Source organism: Oryx dammah, unplaced genomic scaffold (genome assembly GCF_014754425.2).
Source record: "Oryx dammah isolate SB20612 unplaced genomic scaffold, SCBI_Odam_1.1 HiC_scaffold_26, whole genome shotgun sequence".
Lineage (NCBI taxonomy): Eukaryota > Metazoa > Chordata > Mammalia > Artiodactyla > Bovidae > Oryx > Oryx dammah.
In genome coordinates this window covers 51,074,641-51,098,161 of record NW_024070210.1, presented here as the reverse complement: position 1 = coordinate 51,098,161, position 23,521 = coordinate 51,074,641, and the positions used below count along the sequence as shown (strand labels likewise).

The 23,521-nt window shown below is 37.6% G+C and overlaps 1 protein-coding gene across 1 annotated transcript in view; it reads left to right on the top strand.

Annotated features, from left to right (window-relative positions):
• The window catches only part of ADAM10 (ADAM metallopeptidase domain 10), a 137,289-nt gene that overhangs the window by 37,590 nt on the left and 76,178 nt on the right, over positions 1 to 23,521 (top strand). Inside the window, exons 2-3 of the mRNA XM_040226620.1 lie at positions 679 to 829; positions 21,750 to 21,868. Of these exons, the coding sequence (XP_040082554.1) occupies positions 679 to 829; positions 21,750 to 21,868 (270 nt within the window). The remainder of the gene's footprint in view (positions 1 to 678; positions 830 to 21,749; positions 21,869 to 23,521) is intronic.

The window sequence follows — 23,521 nt, the reverse complement described above, 5'->3', positions numbered from 1 at the left end:
AAAACATATAATCTTTTAAAAAATTACTTATTTTTATAAGTAATTTTAAAAATAAGTATTTTAAGTTACTTTTAAAAATAAGTAATTTTTAAAATTTACTTATTTTTATTGCAATATAGTTGATTTACAATGTTGTGTTAATTTCAGGTGTATGTCAAAGTGATTCATTTATTCGTAAATATATGTATATATATTTCAAATTCTTTTCCCATATAGCAATAGTTCCTAGTGCTATAGAGTAGGTCTTTATTGATTATCTATTATAATCATCTTAATAGATGTAGACAAAGATCAACATCTCTTCCTGGTAGTTTTTATCAGCAAAGTATAAAACTTCCTCAGCTTGATTAAGGACATCCTACACAAACCTAACATCAAAACTTGTGTGAGTGGTTAAAATTCCCATTATAATAAGCTTTTAGGGACTTCCCTAGTGATCCAGTGGTTAAGACTCTGCTTCCACTTGCAGGAAGCACGGGGTTGATCCCTGGTCAGGAAACTAAGATTCCATATGCTGTATGATGTGACCACAAACAAACAAACAAAAAATTTAAAAATGTTTATGAAAATAAAGTATTAAGATTGGTAAAATAGTTTAATACAAAATAATTGTGGAATCATTTTAGAACTAGAATAAACCATAAGAAGATATTAATTCAAACTGTTTATTTTTTGTAGGTCAGTATGGAAATCCTTTAAATAAATACATTAGACATTATGAAGGATTATCATATGATGTGGATTCATTACACCAAAAACACCAGCGTGCCAAAAGAGCAGTCTCACATGAGGACCAGTTTTTACGCCTAGATTTTCATGCTCATGGAAGGTAAGTAAATTTATTGCTGATTATGTCTGAAATTCCAGTGTATTCAATGTATGTTAAGAGAGGAAATTTATACCTTTCATTTTCCTTCTCTAATGGAAAGGTCCCCATTTGTAAATTCAGCCTACACTGGAATTTGGTGTGTACATTAAAAATTGATTTCTTTTAAAACAGATTGGCCTTTTTATATTGTTAAGGAAACAGTCACATTGAAATGTTTTAAGTTCATGAATCATATCCTCAGTTGTATTATTAGAGGATATGTCTTTAAAGAAGAGTGTGTTTGTGATTTCCAACTATTTTTTATGTGTTTTATGGCCTATATGTCTGTTCTCTGGTGCCAGCAGTGAAGGTAGCTGGTTGTAGGCCATTGAATGTCATTTAATTTCTCATTAACTCAATTTTATCAGTTCTAAAATGACAACTTGTACACAGATGACCTTCTGTACTGCTTAATTCTCAGTAATGTTAAGGAATAAAGAGCAGGGAGCCAAGAGAGAGAGGTAAAAATCACAGTTATTTAGTGCTGTTGTGTTCCACGTACAAGGACATAGATGCCTTACATGTATTTTCTTATTTACTCTCTCAAAATCCAAACAAGGTAAATTGTTTTATTTCCAAGGAAACTTAAGACTCAGAGAAAATAGCTTCTTTAAAGTTATGTAACACAGGGACTTCCCCTGGTCCAGCAACTACAATCCTGTGTGCTGTACAGTGTGGCCAAAGAAAAAGTTAATAGCACAGATTTGACCCAGACGTGGCTGACTCAAAAACCTGTATTTTTTTCTTTATCTGTTCAGTTCAGTTCAATTGCTCTTTTGTGTCCGACTCTTTGAGACCCCATGAACCAAAGCACGCCACGCCTCCCTGTCCATCACCAACTCCCGGAGTTTACCCAAACTCAAGTCCATCGAGTCGGTGATGCCATCTAACCATCTCATCCTCTGTCATCCCCTTCTCCTCCTGCCCTCAGTCTTTCCCAGCATCAGGGTCTTTTAAATGAATCCGCTCTACTCATCAGGTGGCCAAAATATTGGAGTATCAGTTTCAACATCAGTCCTTCCAATGAACACCCAGGACTGATTTCCTTTAGGATGGACTGGTTGAATCTCCTTGCAGTCCAAGGGAGTCTTGAGTCTTCTCCAACACCACAGTTCAAAAGCATCAATTCTTCGGCACTTCAGCTTTCTTTATAGTCCAACTCTCACATCCATACCTGACTACTGGAAAAACCAAGCCTTGACTAGACAGACCTTTGCTGGCAAAGTAATGTCTCTGCTTTTCAATATGCTGTCTATGTTGATTATAACTTTCCTTCCAAGGAGTAAGCGTCTTTTAATTTCCTGGCTGCAGTCACCATCTGCAGTGATTTTGGAGCCCCGCAAAATAAAGTCAGCCACTGTTTGCACTGTTTCCCCATGTATTTGCCATGAAGTGATGGGACTGGATGCCATAATCTTCGTTTTCTGAATGTTGAGCTTTAAGCCAACTTTTTCACTCTCTTCTTTCACTTTCATCAAGAGGCTCCTTAGTTCTTCTTCACTTTCTGCCATAAGAGTGGTGTCATCTGCATATCTGAGGTGATTGATATTTCTCCCGGCAATCTTGATTCTAGCTTGTGCTTCTTCCAGCCCAGTGTGTCTCATGATGTACTCTGCATAAAGTTAAATAAGCAGGGTGATAATATACAGCCTTGAAAGGAGTTCCTAAGTACTTTTTGTATCTAAATACAAAATCTTTTAAGTATTCTTTGGCAGACGTTCTGCTTTGCCTGCTGTAATGAATAAACCTATTCCTTTTGTACTTTTTCTACAGGTGTGACCCTGATTTATTATTCAACTCCTAATAGGTTTCCTAGCTTCCATTTCATTTATCCTTAACATTATTCTAAGTACTGCTACAAGATGACTTTTCCTTAAATGCTTCCTTTTTCATGTCAACTCACTGCTCTAGAGTCTTTAATTAATGATTGTTAGACAGATTTCTTACCTTTGTTATCAAGATTCTTTGTTCAGTTCAGTTCAGTTTAGTTTAGTCACTCAGATGTGTCCGACTCTTTGTGATCTCATGGACCAGAGCACGCGAGGCCTCCCTGTCCATCACCAACTCCCAGAGTTTAATCAGACTCATCTTCATTGAATAGGTGATGCCATCCAGCCATCTCATCCTCTGTTGTCCCCTTTTCCTCCTGCCTTCAATCTTTCCCAGCATCAGGGTCTTTGCAAATGAGTCTACTCTTCGCATCGGGTGGCCAAAGTATTGGAGTTTCAGCTTCAACATCAGTCCTTCCAATGAACACCAGGACTGATTTCCTTTAGGATGGACTGGTTGGATCTCCTTGCAGGCCAAGGGACTCTCAAGAGTCTTCTCCAACATCACAGTTTGAAAGCATCAATTCTTCAGCGCTCAGCTTTCTTTACAGTCCAATTCTCACATCCATACATGACTACTGGAAAAACGACCAATAGCCTTGACGAGATGGACCTTTGTTGGCAAAGTAACGTCTCTGCTTTTGAGGATGCTGTCTAGGTTGGTCATAACTTTCCTTCCAAGGAGTAAGCGTCTTTTAATTTCATGGCTGCAATCACCATCTGCAGTGATTTTGGAGCCCCGCAAAATAAAGTCTTTCACTCTTTCCATAGTTTCCCCATGCATATGCCATGAAGTGGTGGGACTGGATGCCATGATCTTCGTTTTCTGAATGTTGAGCTTTAAGCCAACTTTTTCACTCTCCTCTTTCACTTTCATCAAGAGGCTCCTTAGTTCTTCTTCACTTTCTGCCATAAGGGTGGTGTCATCTGCATATCTGAGGTGATTGATATTTCTCCCGGCAATCTTGATTCCAGCTTGTGCTTCTTCCAGCCCAGCGTTTCTCATGATGCACTCTGCATATAAGTTAAATAAGCAGGGTGACAATATTCAGCCTTGACTGAATATTGTACTCCTTTTCCTATTTGGATCCAGTCTGTTGTTCCATGTCCAGTTCTAACTGTTGCTTCCTGACCTGCATACAGGTTTCTCAAGAGGCAGGTCAGGTGGTCTGGTATTCCCATCTCTTTCAGAATTTTCCACAGTTTATTGTGATCCACACAGTCGAAGGCTTTGGCATAGTCAATAAAGCAGAAATAGATGTTTTTCTGGAACTCTCTTGCTTTTTCCATGATCCAGCGGATGTTGGCAATTTGATCTCTGGTTCCTCTGCCTTTTCTAAACCCAGCTTGAACACTGGAAGTTCATGGTTCACGTATTGCTAAAGCTTGGCTTGGAGAATTTTTACTTCACTACCGTGTGAGATGAGTGCAATTGTGTGGTAGTTTGAGCGTTCTTTGGCATTGCTTTTCTTCGGGATTGGAATGAAAACTGACCTTTTCCAGTCCTGTGGCCACTGCTGAGTTTTCCAAATTTGCTGGCATACTGAGTGCAGCACTTTCACAGAATCATCTTTCAAGATTTGAAATAGCTCAACTGGAATTCCATCATCTCCACATGCTTTGTTCGTAGTGATGCTTCCTAAGGCCCACTTGACTTCACATTCCAGGATGTCTGGCTCTAGGTGAGTGGTCACACCACCATGATTATCTGGGTCATTAAGATCTTTTTTGAAAAGTCCTTCTGTATATTCTTTCCACCTCTTCTCTTAATATCTTCTGCTTGTGTTCAGTTCATACCATTTCTGTCCTTTATTGAGCCTATCTTTGCATGAAATGTTCCCTTGGTATCTCCAATTTTCTTGAAGAGATCTCTGGTCTTTCCCATTTTATTGTTTTCCTCTGTTTCTTTGCACTGATCACTGAGGAAGGCTTTCTTATCTCTCCTTGCTATTCTTTGGAACTCTGCAGTCAGATGGGTGTATCTTGGTATATCTTTCCTTTTCTCCTTCACTTTTTGATTCTCTTATATTCACAGCTATTTGTAAGGCCTCCTCAGACAGCCATTTTGCCTTTTTGCATTTCTTTTTCATGGGGGTGGCCTTAATCCTGTCTCCTGTGTAACGTCACAAACCTCTGTCCATAGTTTGTCAGGCACTGTGTCTATTAGATCTATTCCCTTAAATCTGTTTCTCACTTCCACTGTATAATCATAATGGATTTGATTTAGGTCGTACCTGAATGGTCTAGTGGTTTTCCTACTTTCTTCAATTTAAGTCTGAATTTGGCAATTAGGGGTTCATGATCTGAGCCACAGTTAACTCCTAGTCTTATTTTTGCTGACTGTATAGAGCTTCTCCATCTTTGGCTGCAAAGGATATAATCAATCTGACTTCGGTTTGACCATCTAGTGATGTCCATGTGTAGAGTCTTCTCTTGTGTCATTGGAAGAGGGTGTTTGCTATGACCAGTGCGTTCTCTTGGCAAAACTGATAGCCTTTGCCCTGCTTCATTCTGTACTCCATGGCCAAATTTGCCTGTTACTCCAGGTGTTTCTTGACTTCCTACTTTTGCATTCCAGTCCCCTATAATGAAAAGGACATCTTTTTTGGGTATTAGTTCTAAAAGGTCTTGTAGGTCTTCATAGAACCGTTCAACTTCAGCTTTTTCAGCATTACTGGTCAGGGCATAACTTGGATTACCGTTACGTTGAATGCTTTGCCTTGAAAATGAACAGAGATCATTCTGTCGTTTCGGAGAGTGCATCCAAGTACTGCGTTTTGTACTCTTGTTGACTATGAGGGCTACTCCATTTCATTGAAGGGATTCTTGCCCACAGTAGTAGATATGATGGTCATCTGAGTTAAATTCACCCATTCCAGTCCATTTGAGTTCGCCAATTCCTAAAATGTCGACATTCACTCTTGCCAACTCTTGTTTGACTGCTTCCAATTTGCCATGATCCATGGACCTAACATTCCAGTTTACTATGCAATGTTGCTCTTTATAGTATCAGACCTTGTTTCTATCACCAGTCACATCCACAACTGGGTGTTGTTTTTGCTTTGGCTCTGTCTCTTCATTCTTTCTGGAGTTACTTCTCCACTGATCTCCAGTAACAAATTGGGCATCTACCAACCTGGGGAGTTCATCTTTCAATGTCCTATCTTTTTGCCTTTTCATACTGTTCATGGGGTTCTCAAGGCAATTATACTGAAGTGATTTGCTATTCTCTTCTCCAGTGGACCACATTTGTCAAACCTCTCCACCAAGACCCATCTGTCTTTGTAAATTAATTCAACTCAATTCTAAACTTATTTTGTCCACTTCACAAAATCAAGTGTCTGTTTCATTCAGAATGAGCTTCTCATGGCTGAGTATATCATGTGTAGGTTCGTTCCCTGTGTTATTTATCTTAAATAAATTCTGATCATCTTTTAATGCACAATTCAAGTTCTGCTTCTTTGCAGCTTTATTTACACCTTACTCTGAACTTCTAAAGTATTTATCTGTGCCATTGACATTTGATATCTCTTCCTTTTCATGCGTTTATTTTTCTGTAACTGTTTTCTTTCTCATCGGCAAGATACCTGCTATTATTTAGTGTGTCCACTATTTGCCCTTATATTACAGATTACTCAAGAAAGATTTTAATGGAAGGAGAAATAAGATTATAAAAAATGCTGTGATACTTAAAGTATTTTGTAAATGGTAATCAATGGTTTACTTAATTTCAGTGTTACAGAGCAATGATCATTATAGAAAAAAGGACTTTCAAGTTACATGTCTACTTTGATTTCAAGGAGAAAAATGTTCATTTTAGGATCTGAGCTTCGAGATAAAAATTTTGATTATGTCAATTCATATAAATTTTTATGACCCTTAACCTCAGAGTTTTAATTACCCATTCTTATTGGTATCCCGAAATAGTAAGCGGTAATTAATCCTTCCTGTTTTTAGTGGCTATCTCAAAATAAATGTAATGCTATATTGCAAATATGGTGTGACTACCGAAAGGAAAAGTAGAGATTCTAGGTGCCCTTGGTTTGGATGTCACAGTTCTATTACCTTGCTAGATTTTTATTAGCTCCATGATACATTTCATATTGAACATATGGCAAAACCAAATCTTAGATCCTTCTGTTTTTTTTTGAATGTGTGTTAGAGTAACTGAGAGGGAGTGTGCAAGTACATGCTGTTATTTAGTTATCCTAATAGAAGCTGTAAGACGAACGTCAGTCATTGCATAAGAAGAAAAGTGATACGGTGCTTTACAGATAGAATGCTGTTTGTTGGTGTACACAGAAGACAGAACTGACTGAGGCACTCAGAAAGAGCCTGGATCCAAGGAACCTCATTGTGTGTATAAGTGGTTATCTTAGGTGCTTTTAACGGAAATCTAGTTAATTATATACATGAACTGTATTTTTGACAATAGATATGAATTGAGAAATTTTATTTTTTTGTCTCAATGATTATACTTTATAGTCACACTGTCTCAGAGTTTCTGCCCTTAAACACAGTTATTGCCACTACTTCCTAACATACTTTAGTTAAAAATGTGATGATCTGATAGTTTTATTTCTCTTTTTCCGTGAAATATACTTGTAAAAATGACCTCGATAATTATAGTTACAGATTTTCTACTAAGTCTCTTCTCTTACCCCACCATATGCAGAATGTTAGTTTGGGGTATAAGAGAGCTTCTTTGGAGTGTGGGTATGTGAGTATGTGTTTCAGTATTTAAGTTATTCTTTGTTCTGTTTGTTTTCATGCCTAGGCACACAAACACACTTCTTTCATCCTGTCTTCCAAGTTTCCTCAAAAAGAAAGGACGTACCCATGGCTAATTCATGTCAATGTATGGCAGAAACCACTATAATATTGTAAAGTAATTAGCCTCCAATTAAAATAAATTAATTAAAAAATAAAAAGCAACTTGTTCAATGTCAAAAAAAAAAAAAAAGAAAGGGTGTACCATACGCCAGGTTTACAAATATCACTGAAGAAATGTCAAGGTTCTTTAAGCCTAAAGGCCATTTTGGAAAATTCTATGAAAAAGCATTTCCCTTGTCTTCCCCCTTGCAGTTTTATTGAGATTTAATTGACATGGGGGCTTCTCTGGTGGCTATGTGAGATTTTGCTTGCAGTGCAGGAGATGTGGGTTTGATCCCTGGGTCAGGAAGATCCCCTGGAGGAGGGCATAGCAATCCACTCCAGGATTCTTGCCTGGAGAATCCCATGGACAGAGGAGGTTGGTGGACTATGGTCCATAGGGTTGTGGAGTTGGATATGACTGAAGTGACTGAGCATACACACACACACTGTATAAATTTAAGGTGTGTAGCATAATAGTTTGACTAATGTACATCATGAAATTTCAGTTTTTCATATGTGTGAGAGTGTGTGTGTGTGTGTGTGTGTGTGTGTGTATTTTTTGTACTAGATAGAGAAAGGAGGATTGTGGTAATTTGGAGACTGATTGGTGTTCCCCTGTCACCTGACATGTGTTATCTAGTGATTTCTTTTGAGCCTTAGTTTGATGATTAGGAAAACCTTTACGTTTAGAAGAGATAATGTTTAAGGCCTCTTCTGCTTTAAAATTCTATAAAATATAGTAGTAACACCCAAGTAACTGAATTTGAAAAAAAAAAAAGCTCAAACACTGTCTAGTCTGTAATAATTGCACTCATCTCACACGCTAGTAAAGTAATGCTCAAAGTTCTCCAAGCCAGGCTTCAGCAATATGTGAACCATGAACTTCCAGATGTTCAAGCTGGGTTTAGAAAAGGCAGAGGAACCAGAGATCAAATTGCTAACATCCCTGGATCATCGAAAAAGCAAGAGAGTTTCAGAAAAACATCTATTTCTGCTTAATTGACTATGCCAAAGCCTTTGATTGTGTGGATTACAATAAACTGTTGAAAATTCTGAAAGAGATGGGGAATACCAGACCACCTGACCTGCCTCTTGAGAAACCTGTATGCAGGTCAGGAAGCAACAGTTAGAACTGGACATGGAACAACAGACTGGTTCCAAACAGGAAAAGGAGTACGTCAAGGCTGAATATTGTCACCCTGCTTATTTAACTTCTGTGCAGAATACATCATGAGAAATGCTGGGCTGGAAGAAGCACAAGCTGGAATCAAGATTGCCGGGAGAAATATCAATCACCTCAGATATGCAGATGACACCACCCTTATGGCAGAAAGTGAAGAAGAACTGAGGAGCCTCTTGATGAAAGTGAAAGAGGAGCGTGAAAAAGTTGGCTTAAAGCTCAACATTCAGCAAACTAAGATCATGGCATCCAGTCATATTACTTCATGGCATATGCATGGGGGAACCATGGAAACAGTGTCAGACTTTATTTTGCGGGGCTCCAAAATCACTGCAGATGGTGATTGCAGCCATGAAATTAAAAGACGCTTACTCCTTGGAAGGAAAGTTATGACCAACCTAGACAGCATCCTCAAAAGCAGAGACATTACTTTGCTAACAAAGGTCAGTCTAGTCAAGGCTTTGGTTTTTCCAGTAATCGTGTGGATGTGAGAGTTGGACTATAAAGAAAGCTGAGTGCTGAAGAATTGATGCTTTTGAACTGTGGTGTTGGAGAAGACTCTTGAGAGTCCCTTGGCCTGCAAGGAGATCCAACCAGTCCATCCTAAAGGAGATCAGTCCTTAGTGTTCATTGGAAGGATTGATGTTGAAGCTGAAAGTCCACATCTTTGGCCACCTGATGTGAAAAGTAGATTCATTGGAAAAGACCCTGATGCTGGGAAAGATTGAAGGCAAGAGGAGAATGGGACGACAGAGGATGAGATGGCTGGATGGCATCACCTACTCAAGGGAGATGAATCTGGTTAAATTCTAGGAGTTGGTGATGGACTCGGGGGCCTGGTATGCTGCGGTCCATGGGCTTGCAAAGAGCTGGACACGACTGAGCGAATGAACTGAACTGAGTCTGTAATAAGCTATTTTTTTGGCTCTTTATTTTTTTAGGTACATAATCAATAAATCAAAACTCGTTTCTATCTAATATACTATTTGCATATCATATAGAAGATATAAAATTTCATCTAATTGTAGTATAATATTTTAGAGTACTTATATACTCTAAAACCAATAGTTTTTTCTGGTTTTGCCAATATAATTATTCCTGTAGCCTCAGTTGTACATTTCCAAGCTGCTAAAAATAAACGGTCTGATACTTCATTTGAAATTTTCTTTGCAGTTTGAGAGTTTGGTTCTCACAACCTCTGATATATAAGGATGTCAATAATGTGGTCCATTAAGTTGTAAAAGGCATAGATATTCTCCATGACTGGAGTTGGGTTAGTCAGGTAGCATCTTAGACTTGATCTTTGACATATCATGAGTAGGGTAATAGTAACCCAGGACCCTTTTAACTCTGTAGACAAACCAGCACACTTAAGAAGAAGAGATAAGAATCTAGACAGTAGAAATGGATACCAGCTCATGAGAAACAGGATAAATTTGAATTATGTAAAAATGTTTTTGCTATGGATATGGAAAAACAGAATTTTGAAAGGTTTTAAATATAATCTATTAAAGTCTATTCCACTTAATCTCTTCCAATAAAGTTTGAGCAAGTTAGAGCAAAAATTTTGAAGGGCAAATGGTATTTCTTTGGACCTACTTTATGTCAGGTACAGTGCCTTTTGGCATAGACTTCATTTTATACCACTCTGTCTCAGCAGTGGATTTTCAAAGATGTCCTATTCTTTATGCTTACACAGATAGTAAAAGTCTAACAAATATATTTTTTAAAAGCTCTGAAGGCTACACTGGCTACTTGAGTTACTTACTAAAATAAGAATAGGAAGAGCTTAGTTGTGTTCATGTAATTTTGTGCTGAAGAAGTTAAATTGAGAGCTGCTGATTGCTCTGAACTTAGCTTATTAGATAAGATTTTAACATGAAGCATTTTTATTTTACATATTTTTAAGCACTAAGTAGCAAGCAGTCCATTCTAAAGGAGATCAATCCTGGGTGTTCTTTGGAAGGAATGATGCTAAAGCTGAAACTCCAGTACTTTGGCCACCTCATGCGAAGAGTTGACTCATTGGAAAAGACCCTGATGCTGGGAGGGATTGGGGGCAGGAGGAGAAGAGGACAACAGAGGATGAGATGGCTGGATGGCATCACCAACTTGATGGACATGAGTCTGAGTGAACTCCAGGAGTTGGTGATGGACAGGGAGGCCTGGCATGCTGCAATTCATGGGGTCTCAAAGAGTCGGACACAACTGAGCAATTGAACTGAACTGAGGATTTATGTAAAAGGGAGGATGAATTTTTTAAAAAACTTAAACTGAGCTTCTTCTCTTTTTGAAAAAGGAATGGAAATAAGAGTGTAAAAGTGTTTTTCAGACTATTTTGAATTCTTTGCAAAGTTGATCTGAAACAGGCTTGTATCTGATAGCATATTGAATGTCAGAATTTCTAGAGTCGGTGACCTAGACACGTAAATGTCAGAAATTAGGTATATGCCTAGTAGGAAAGCCCATCCATTCTTCAATTACAATCCTCAGTTGTAAGTTATATTTCACACTAAAATATTGGATTTGCAGTATAGTCTTTTTGTGAAATAAGCTCCCCAACTCAGACTAAAATCAGATTCATAACCAACTTTGTTTTTTCCTGTTCTTTAAGTGACTAAGCCCCCTCTAAGTTGTTGTGTTGTCTCTTAAAAGCATAGCAAGGACTTTGTATGACTAATGTTTATCCTGTTTCACTATACCTGAAAATCCTTTATATTAAGATAACTGTGCTGGATGGATATGTTTAGTTTATTGGTAATAATATGCCTGCTTGGTTGTTTTATTAAGCATCAGTGAAATCTTATAAGTAATATAATATTTTAAAACATTAAAGCATTAAATAGGCTTAAAAAATCTTTGATAATCACATATACACTTCCTATTTGAAGTAGCTTCTGGATACCAAGACTCCTCACTTGTTTGTATTCTAACCTCTTCAACCTTTTTTCTGTTTTTTTTGATGGACATATATTTCTGATACTTGTTCCTAGGGATAAACTTGAATTGTGTGCATCTCTGAAATTTTCTTAAGTCCTAGTCACTTTGTACTAGTTAGGTTCCAAAATAATCTGTACTGGGAGAATGATGTTGAAACAACAAATCAATAATAAACACAAAGTCTATCATAGAAAGAATCTTAAATATTAGACAAATAATTCTGTTATGTAGTAGTAGTACTTGTCTTTTTCTTTTTTAAAACCCTAAATCACAAATTCTGTTAAATGGAATTTTGATCCTTGGATTGAATGAACAAATGTATTGTATATTTCCTTTATTTTTATTTAAGCTACAAGAGATGTTTCTCTTGTTTTAATATGCCATAATTTACTAAGTCCACTGTATGTTTTATTTCAGTCCTTTCATTGTTTTATATATTTATTAAGCATCCAGTGTATTTCAGGTACTTCTGTTTACTTTTAGTTTTGGTTGTGCCGCATGGCTTGCAGGAACTTAGTTCCCCAACCAGAGGTTGAACCTGAGCCGCTGGCAGTGGAATTGTGCAGTTCTCACCACTAGATTGCCAGGGAATTCCCTTTCAGGCACTTTTAGTAGCTGCTAGGAATAGAGAAGCTGAAGAAGAGAAGTTCTTACTGTTCAGGAGTTTATGGACTCATGAGAAATAGAGGTATTATATTAGGAATTACATCTGTTATAAATGTTAAGAATGTTTTAAAAGATTGCTGTGGGAGCATAGGGGAATACCATCTTGTCTGGAGGCAGGGAAGGCCACTGGTCTTAGAAAATGACTTTAAATGGATCCTGGAAGGATGACCAAAGAAGGGGGTGATTAGACAGAGGAAATAGCATGTGTGAAGATGCTGAGGTGAAGAAATTTCAGTATGGCTGGTTCCTAAGATGTGAGGGAGAATGGTTTCTAATTAGGCTGACATAAGCAGGAGCCAGATCTTTGAGAGTGTATGTAAGTCATGGTGATAGTTTTTTTACTTAGCTATGGAATGTTTTTAATGGTAAGTAACTTTATGAGGTAAAAAAGTCTGGTCTGGCTGCAGATGAAGAGTAGTTTGGAAAGGAGTAACGTTAAAGGCATTAAGACATCCTCATGAGAAGTGGTCATGTATGGATGTGAGAGTTGGACTGTGAAGAAGGCTGAGCGCCGAAGAATTGATGCTTTTGAAATGTGGTGTTGGAGAAGACTCTTGAGAGTCCCTTGGACTGCAAGGAGATCAACCAGTCCATTCTGAAGGAGATCAGCCCTGGGATTTCTTTGGAAGGAATGATGCTAAAGCTGAGACTCCAGTACTTTGGCCACCTCATGCGAAGAGTTGACTCATTGGAAAAGACTCTGATGCTGGGAGGGATTGGGGGCAGGAGAAGGGGACGACCGAGGATGAGATGGCTGGGTGGCATCACTGACTCGATGGACGTGAATCTGAATGAACTCCGGGAGTTGGTGATGGATAGGGAGGCCTGGCGTGCTGCGATTCATGGGGTCGCAAGGAGTCAGACACGACTGAGCGACTGAAGTGAACTGAACTGAACTGAACATGAGAAGTGGTATCCTGGATTAGGATGGTACTAGAGATGATGGGGTCACACAGAATTGGACACGACTGAAGCGACTTAGCAGCAGCAGCAGCAGTAGCAGAGATGATGAAGGAGAGTGGATAAATGTGAGAGATATTTCGAAGGTAGAATTTATTGGGCATGGTTGATATAGTGAGGTCCTAAGAGGAGTCGAGGATGACTTTTTCTAGTTTGAGCAGCTGAGTGACTGCTGGAGCCATTTACTGAGATAGGATACTGGAACAGCTATAAGTTTTGAGGGGAAGTCAGAAGTTCAGTTTTGAACGTGTTATGTGACGTTTATGAAGAGGGCCCAGTTGCTGAAGTGCTGCTGAATGCCAGTGTTTTAAGCTGTAAGTGGAGGAGGGGTTGTAAAAACTGAAGAGTGGTTAGAGAAGTAGGAAACCTGACTGCCTGATACCTAGAAGCCAGGGGGAAAAGCGTTTAGAGGAAGGGAGTGGCTAATTGCTGCTTTTTGCTTTTGTCTTGCGAAACATTACCAGTATTCCTAGTCCACGTTAGTGATCCTTCTTTGAATTTCTCTAGTTTTGTTTGATCTCGCTGATCTAGTTATTCAAAGTAATTCAAATATGGGGACTTCATAGTCAGGTATAATGGTAAAGAAGTGACATTTTTTTCTTTGAATTTCTAATGATTCATGATAATAGCCAGTGTATCTTTGGGCATTTTGGTTAAAAGAGCATATTGGGGCAGTATCTTTGAAAAACCATCTCTGCTAATTCTGTGGTGATTGAATGCAAGGATCTGGTTATTTTTTGAGTATAGCTTTGCTAGTTTTTCCCCATATGTAAGAAATACAAACATATTTTAATTGTCCATAATAAAATTGTTCTGACATGACTCCTCCAACTTTTTAATGTTTTGCTTGCAGCAGTAGCTTGCTCATACCTGTTATTAAACTCAGTGAACCTTTCACATTGTTTATCTTAGAGACTTCATAGGTTGCTCTGTCCAACTTGGATGACATTTTGGAGACATGGTCAGTCATTCAGCTTCACGTGTATATATTTTAAGTCCCCAAATAGATTTTACTCATACTCTCTGTGAATGTTTAAAAATCTGCTTTATTAAAACATTTATTTAAAACGTTCATGTAGTGAAAGCTATGGTTTTTCCAGTGGTCATGTATGGATGTGAAAGTTGGACTATAAAAAATGCTGAGTGTCGAAGAATTGATGCTTTTGAACTGTGGTGTTGGAGAAGACTCTTGAGAGTCCTTGGACTGCAAGGAGATCCAACCAGTCCATCCTAAAGGAGATCAGTCCTTAGTGTTCATTGGAAGGATTGATGTTGAAGCTGAAGCTCCAGTGCTTTGGCCATCAGATGAGAAGGACTGACTCCTTGGAAAAGACCCTGATGCTGGGAAAGATTGAAGGCGGGAGGAGAAGGAAATGTCAGAGGATGAGATGGTTGGATGGCATCACCGACTTGATGGACATGAGTTTGAGCAAGCTCTGGGAGTTGGTGATGGACAGGGAGGCCTGACGTGCTGCAGTCCATGGGGTCTCAAAGAGTCGGACACAAGCATGAGTAGCTGAACTTAGAACTTACTTTCTATCTTAGGCTTTTTCTTATTTCTTGTTTAACAAACTCCATGATGATAAGATGATGGTGTTGTCCTTTTAAGTTCTTGTTACTTCATCATCAACCAGTTATTCACAGTATATCAGTATTAAATCTCTAGTAGTTCTCATCATTGTGTTCCTTTTCTTTTAGAGATTGATATTATCAGCAATGCAAAATCAAAAAGCTGTTAAACAGTTTCCTATAGCAGAATGGCAGTAGCTCTTTTTCATCAGAAACTTTATCTTAAGTTGGAGGGAGGCTGAGGATAAGAATTCAGTGTAGAACCCACTTACCCAAATAAAAGGAGACCTGAACTGCTTGCGTGGTTGCAGTTGAATGAGAAGAGCCCGGGGTTGGGGCTTGGAGGAGGGGTTTGAATCTTCAGGCCTCCCTGGATGTGGAAAGGTAACAAAGGCAGAAAAATGTGTATGGGAGTAGAATCCTTGAGGAGCATGGGGGAGGAAATGGCAAGTTTTATCTTTTAAGAGGAGAGATGTGAGAGAATGAGAATGTGCAGCAGGATGACAAGTCCCCTTCCTTCCTCTCACTTCTCACAACGGGCACAGGGAATATTGTAGTTTGAAGAAATATATTCATGGAAATGTTTTAGACAGCGTTTGTCACATAAAGAATAACTTGCTGGCTGCCCAGGTCTTCATTAATTGAACAAAGATTTTGATCTCTTCTGTGTGCTGTGTTCTGTTTTCTTACCACATCTCTTCCGCTCCCCCGTCTATGTACCACTTCAGCCCAAGTGATTTTTCTCTAACATGCAGTGTGTGTAGTTCTTCTGCTCACAGCTCTTTCCCACCTCCACTCCATAGCGACATGGCTCTTGAGCCTCCATTTCATTCAAATCTCTGCTCAAATGTCATCCATTCAGAGAAATCTTGCCTACCACCCTTTGTAAAGTAGCACTTTCTTTTTCTTTCTTTTCTGTCCTTTTATCCTGCTTTGTTTTTCATCATAGCTCTACTTACCGCTACAAACTTCAGTTTTAGTTTCACTTTTATCTTCATTGGTAATTCTTAAGGAATCTTACATGTTTATTTTTGCTTATTTCGGGCAATCTGTCTACCTCAGGACCATTAGTAAAGCCTGGAACTGTGTTTTTCAAACTACAGAGCCCTAGAATTTCTGTGGAGGATGCCTCACGTTTGGCCCAATGGCGTACACCTGGGCTATCTGTTCTTTCCCTTTCTATCAACCTCTTACGTTTTATCCTTTTTCAGGGGGGTGGGGGGTGGTGGCTTCTTTAAGATAGTTTGAAAAAGGACTTTTCTGTTTCAAAAAGTGTACTATTTGACTCACAATAATATTTGCTATTAATACTGGCAACATGTCTTACAAAAATAATTTGGATGGAGACTCTGCCAAGCATCTTTATGAAGAAGAAGGTGAATGTTACAGGGATAGAATACCTAGAAACATCTATTTTCTAAGGAAGACCTGTTAAGTCTTGTTTTATTTCTAGGAGTCATTCTCCAGGCCTGTAACAAACCCGTCCTGTTAGACACAGTAGACCTCTCTGGGACTGCCATATCACTCTGACATACTTGGAAGCAAAGCTTTTATTTTGCCCTCAGATTTCTTTCCCAGTTAACAAGGTACTTCATTAGCTGAGGCTTTTTTGTCCTCTTAGGTTGGTACAAAAGTAATTGCGGTTTTGGACCATGAATTTTAAATCATTATCACTAGGCTCAAACACATTTTTATTAATCAAAATAGGAGCCATTACAATAAACACAGTTTTGCAAACGAGAAGTAAGTTTGTTTATTCCTGTAGCGTAAAAATCCACGTCTCGGGATTTGACAATCTCTTGGAAAACATTTTCTGCTTTCTGCTGCTTGTGGAAGTGTTTTCCTTGCAAAAGTTGTCAAGATGCTTGGAGAAGTGGTAGTGGATTGGTGAGAGATCAGGTGAATATGGTGGATGAGGCAAAACTTCGTAGCCCAGTTTGTTCAACCTTTGAAATGTTGGTTGTGTGACGTGTTGGTTGGGCATTGTCGTGGAGAAGAATTGGGCCCTTTCTGTTGACCAATGCTGGCTGCAGGTGTTGCAGTTTTTGGTGCATCTCATCGATTTGCTGAGCATATTTCTCAGATGCAATGGTTTCATCCGGATTCAGAAAGCTGTAGTGGATCAGACTGGCAGCAGACCACCAGAGACCATGACCTTTTTTTGGTGCAAGTTTAGCTTTGAGAAGTGCTTTGGAGCTTTTGCTTGGTCCAGCTACTGAGCTGGTCATCACTGGTTGTTGTAAACGAGCCACTTTTCATTGCACATCGCAGTCTAATCAAGAAATGGTTTGTCATTGTTGTGTAGAATAAAAGAAGACAACACTTCAAAACTTTTGAGTTGCAGTCAGCTCATGTTGGAGAAGGAAATGGCAACCCACTCCAGTATTCTTGCCTGGAAAATATCACGGATGGAGGAGCCCGGTAGGCTACAGTCCGTGGGGTCGCAGAGAGTTGGACACAACTGAGCATCTTCACTTCACTCATGAGGCACCCAGTAACCTAGCCTTTTCACCTTTCCAATTTGCTTCAAATGCCAAATGACCATAGGATGGTTGAGGTTGAGTTCTTCGGCAGTTTCTCGTGTAGTTGTAAGAGGATCACCTTCAGTGATGGCTCTCGGTGCTCGTCAGTTTCTGATGGCTGGCCACTATGAGCTTCATCTATGAGGCTCTAGTCTTCTTTGCAAAACTTCTTGAATCATCACTGCACTGTATGTTCATTAGCAGTTCCTGGGCCAAACGCTTGTTGATGTTGTGTGAGTTGTCTCTGCTGTTTTACGACCCATTTTGTACTGGATTAAAAAAATCGCTTGAATTTGCTTTTTGTCTAACGTCATTTCTGTAATCTAAAATAAACATAAACAGCAAACAGTGAGTCATTAGCAGAGAAACATGAAGTGAGAAATGCCATTAAAATGATGTATAACATAACCACATTTATTTAAGAATGTATTCCAATATCAAATGGCAAAATTTCACAATAATGCAAAATCACAATTTTGCACCAGCTCTCATACTATGACCAGTTCGAGGGATGCATCTTAAACTACTGCTGGTTTCTTCTGAGAGTCAGAGCCATATATTATCTATAGCCTATACTCATGTGAGGGAAAAGACAACTTCTTTTTACTCTATAATCTTAACTGTTCTAATCTATAGAATGGTACCTCATTAGTATAGAAGGTATATGATCTAGAAACTTACAGAATCATATACTAAAATAATTTATTTTGTTGTCCATACTGAAGGTGGTTCTCCTACCTCTAGTACTGCTTAGATTCAGAGTGCTTTTTTAAAGCCTCAGAGGGGAAAACCAGCTTTTATTACCACATGGTACAACTGCATTTTCAAAGCATGAAATTTTCAAAGCCAGAGATTTGGAAAATCCAGTTCATGTATTTTTTCAAATGACTATCATTTGTTAGCTGATTTTGCCTGCCTATAATTTCACTCCATTCTTTATAACTTTACTATATGGCACTGTAGAAAGAATGGTAATAGAACTGGTGTAATCAGGATGATTACAAAATACTATTTAACAAATAGTTATTGATACTATTGATATCAAATAGTATTGATATCAAATACTATTGATACAAAATACTACTGATCCATACAGTGCACACAGTGGTTAAATCTAAGAGTAGGAAACATCCCCAGTGCAAATAATGTTCCTTATACAGAGCATCTTCCACCTCAAAGGAAATCTAAGATTTATCTTTGGTGGCAGTGCACTATAATACCAAAAAAAGAATTAAACTTACTGAAAGAAGCATAGTAAAAGGGGACAGAGTTTAGCCTTAATCTTAAGAGTGTCTCAGGCATTAATAATCAAAGGGTACTTTGTATGGTGGTGTAAAGTAAAATTTTCAGTAAAATTCAAATAAGGTTATGTCTTACTTGGATTTGTTCAGATTTTAAAAGGTAACTTGTTGGTGAAGACTGGTAATATTACATACATTAAGACCACTACAGCACTCAGCAAATATTTAACTTGACTCTTCTATCACATGCTTGAGAGGCATTAGTGATGCGGTCAAAAGGAAGATGCAGTAACCAAATAGTAGAGCTCTAGTCCTAATTCTAGTCTTGTGACCTGAGGCGCAGAGGGGATGACTGTGTGAATACACTGAACCACTGTGTTCACTGCATGGTTCCAGAGTATTTTGTATCAATACTATTTGATATCAGTAGTATCAAAAAAACATTCATCATGCTTCCCTTGCAAGGTTACTGTGAGGATGAGGTGCAGTAATATGTGTGAAAGTGCTCTGAAACTATTTTATTTTTGTTGTTTAATCACGAAGTTGTGTCTGATTCTTTGTGACCCCATGGACTGTAGTTCTTCTGTGTATTCTTGCCACCTCTTCTTAGTATCTTCTGCTTCTGTTAGGCCCATACTGTCTCTGTCCTTTATTGTATAGTTTTATCATTTCAAGCATATAGTTTAAGTTTTGATTAATGTATGTACTTGTGAACCACCGTTCAAACCAAGGTGTGGAACATTTCCATCAGAGCAAACAAGTTCCTTCATTCCCATGTGCTCTTAGTCTCTCTCCATTCCAGGTAACCACTGATCTGCTTTCTGACACAACAGATAGGTTTTCCCTGTTAAATTACATGTATATGGAATTATACTATGTGCAGTCTTTTGTGTTAAAAGCACCTATTTTTAGGAATTTAATCATTTTATTAAATATATAATGCTGATATGCAGGTGACACAACCTTGTATATCTCAGATATGCAGATGACACTACCCTTATGGCAGAAAGTAAATAAGAATTAAAGAGACTCTTGATGAAAGTGAAAGAGTGAAAAAGTTGGCTTAAAGCTCAACATTCAAAAAATGAGGATCATGGCATCCAGTCCCATCACTTCATGGCAGATAGATGGGGAAACAATGAAAACAGTGTCAGACTTTATTTTGGGGGGCTCCAAAATCACTGCAGATGGTGACTGCAGCCAGGAAATTAAAAGATCCTTCCTCCTTGGAAGAAAATCTATGACCAACCTAAACAGCATATTAAAAAGCAGAGAGACATTGCTGATAAAGGTTAGTCTAGTCAAAGCTATGGTTTTTCCAGCAGTCATGTTTGGATGTGAGAGTTTGGACCATAAAGAAAGCTGAGTGCTGAAGAATAGATGCTTTTGAATTGTGTTGTTAGAGAAGACTCTTGAGAGTCCCTTGGACCACAAGGAGATCCAACCAGTTCTTCCTAAAGGGAATCAGTCCTGAATATTCATTGGAAGGACTGATGCTGAAGCTGAAACTCCAGTACTTTGGCCACCTGATGGGAAGAACTGACTCACTGGAAAATACCCTGATGCTAGGGAAGATTGAAGGCAGGAGGAGAAGGGAATGTCAGAGGATGAGATGGTTGGATGGCATCACCAACTTGATGGACATGGGTCTGGGGAAGCTCCGGGAGTTGATGATGGACAGGGAAGCCTGGTGTGCTGCAGTCCGTGGGGTTGCAGAGTCAGACATGACTGAACAACTGAACTGAACTGACTCATTTTATTGTTGAATAGTTTGCTACTATATGAATAAGCCACAACCTTTTCTCTCTCTACTTGCTGATTGACATTAAGGTTATTTCCAGGTTTTGGCTATTTTGAATAAAACTGCTTTGGACATTTGTGTCCAGTTGTTTGTGCAGACATATATTTTATATTTTCATTTCTCTTGGTGTAGAATTCTGGATCATAGGGTTTTTGCATGTTTAACTTTATAAATAACAGCCAGTTTTCCAAATTGTTCCATTTTTTACCTTCACCAGCAGTGTGTCGCAGTTCAAATTATTTCTTGTCCTGCTAACATTTGGAGGTTGGCTAATAAAAACTTTGGTTCATATTCATTAAGTAGAAATTATGTTATATGCAGACTTTTATGGCAGTTATGAAAATTGATTAGTTGATTATGAAAGTTATGGCAGTTGATTTAGTTCTAAAAGTTTACTAGTGATAGCTAATTTGTTATCCTTTACATCTCCTTTGTGCCAAGTACTGTGTTAATGAGTTTATTTTTCCATAGATTATAATCCCTAATCCTTAGAATGGTTCCAGAAAACAGAATGTGTTATCTTTATTTAGTGGTTGGGAATACTGGACTAGTAAATTTAGGCTTAAGATTTTGATTCTGAGTTTGATTCTAAAACCTGAGATTTCTTTACTTAATTTTATTTTAGTATTTTGGTCTTTTCTTTTATAGAGGACAGTTAGAATGAGTATTTCATCAACTATCATGATTCTTTGTGTTGGAGTCTCCAAACTGAACTGAGAAAGATCTAAAAAGAACTAGAAGAAGTTGCCCCAGGGAAAAATAAAGGATTTGAAACATTTTCTCTGTGTGTATGTATGTGTGTCTCTTTCTGTATGTGCCTATAGGAAAGAGCATGCGTACTTACTTTTCTGAGAGATGTTAAGTATCTAATTAGATGACACTTTCATATGTATTATCTGAATTGTGGATAAGAGGAGAAAATGGCAAAGCTGTGGAATTACTAGAGAGGAAAGACAGGTAGTGGTGAATAACAGTAATTGAGTCAAGAAGCTTGTTTTTATTTTCAAGCACCTTAGTTGCCCTCAGAATGATCTTGTTTCACCATGTAGGAATCAGCCTATACGCATTTATTTTTTAATATATTCCTAGATGATTACTGATGATTTGTGTGTGAGTTTTATCAGTGTTAGGTTGAATTTTAGATCAGAATTTTAGTGAGAAAATTGGTCAGTTATTTCCCAAATAGACAAGTTTTGTGGAACAGTCCACATTTTTCAGATTTCGTTTATTTAAAAAAATAATTGTTTAAGTTTGGATCCTTTTAATTTCATTTTTTTCCTTTTCTACCCTGTTTGCAGACATTTCAACCTTCGAATGAAGAGGGATACTTCCCTTTTCAGTGAGGAATTTAGGGTGGAAACATCAAATGCAGTACTTGATTATGATACTTCTCATATTTACACTGGACATATTTATGGTAAGTTGAACCTTAAAAGAACTCTGATTTTTCCTACACAAGGAAGTTTGTGTTGTTTGAAGTGTAGGCAAATATTTCAGAAAGATGGGATAAATCCTGGGCAGATTTGAGTGTATCATGAAGAACAGTGGTCTTTGAAGGATGAAGTAATTCTTGGATCAATTGTTGCATATATGTTTAATATTGAATTATGTAGTGTCTGGCTTTTAAAAGGTAGGAAGTTTTGATTCTCTCATTACCTCCAAATTGCTCCATTTTTAAAAAATTTTAATGATTTATATAATTTTTCTGATTTTCCAAGAAAGAAATTAACAGTAACTTAACTGTGTTTTATAAGAGAAGTCTACAATGAAACTGTACAATGATCTTAACAGCCAAAAATAATGTGCAGAGTCTTTCATAGGAAAGTCCTCTGAAGGTCTTCTGTCTTCAGAATCTATTTGCTTTTTGTTCACAATTCTAACAACTTTCTTTTGCTATACCAGATTTTAAAAGATACTAGGGAGATGAGGGCACAGTTACTAGTTCAATGGAAAACTACATTTATCAGCTTAGTAATGAAGGAAGAACAGAATAATTTATGGAAGTTGTAAAAAAGCTAAAAAATCAAAGTCTTCTGGGGGTATTATGGACAAAATATCATGGAATTATAACTCTGTACATTAGTAAATACTCAAGATGATCCTCATTTATTAAGAGTTATTAAAGTTAACTGAAAGTTAAATTTCATTTCTCCATAGTAGAGAGATTTCCCCTCAAATCTTAACTTGAAAAATTAAGCACTTTGAAAAAGGTTTCTTTTTTTTTTTATGAGGGTAAATGAGGTTTTTTTGTACTTAAAATTTCTCATTTGTAGATTGAGTACAGTTAATAAATTTAAAGGTTTTTTTACTGTTATAATTGTGTAATAGAAAAGTAAAGTGTTTCTCCATCGATCAAGATTTCTAATGTTATAGTTTTTTTAATTATTTTCTTGATAGTTTATCTTGCTGGGTAACTGACTTAGTAGTCTCCCCCTTTATTTTGCTAGGTGATAGTCGAGAAGCGTATGACAAAATTATAGATAAACATCGTATCATTTAAAATGCAAATGTCTTGGACTCAGCTTCAGTCTATGATTAAAGTCAACTAATCAGTGCTAATCTACAACTTAGAAATTGGGGGAAAAGGAACCTCTGATATTGAGAATTTTCTTTTAGTTGTGTTTGTGTATATTCATAATAACTTTTAATTGTTAGTATCTGAGAAAGTTATAATACATTATGGTGAATAAAAGAGAAAGCCATACAAAGTCAGAAAATAAAAGCTAGACCTCAGCTTTGTTTCAGTGAGAAAATTTTAAATGGTAAATTAAACTTTATAGATCCCTCCTACTTCCCACCTCTATCATTTGATGTTTTGTGACTGTATTAAAAACCAAAACTACTTTCTTTTTTATTATTTTCTTTCCCTAAAGAAGTATCATTGATGAGACACTATCACAAACTTACAGTATCTTAAAAAGAATTAGTGGTATACTTCTAAAATATTTAACACTCTTCTATTTTGAAAATGTATTTCTAAAACCCAGATATGCTAAGGAAGCCAAGATGCTCATGCAGAATATATTAGGTGGGAAAGAACTTTGTTTTTTTATGACAAGTAGAGCAGAAA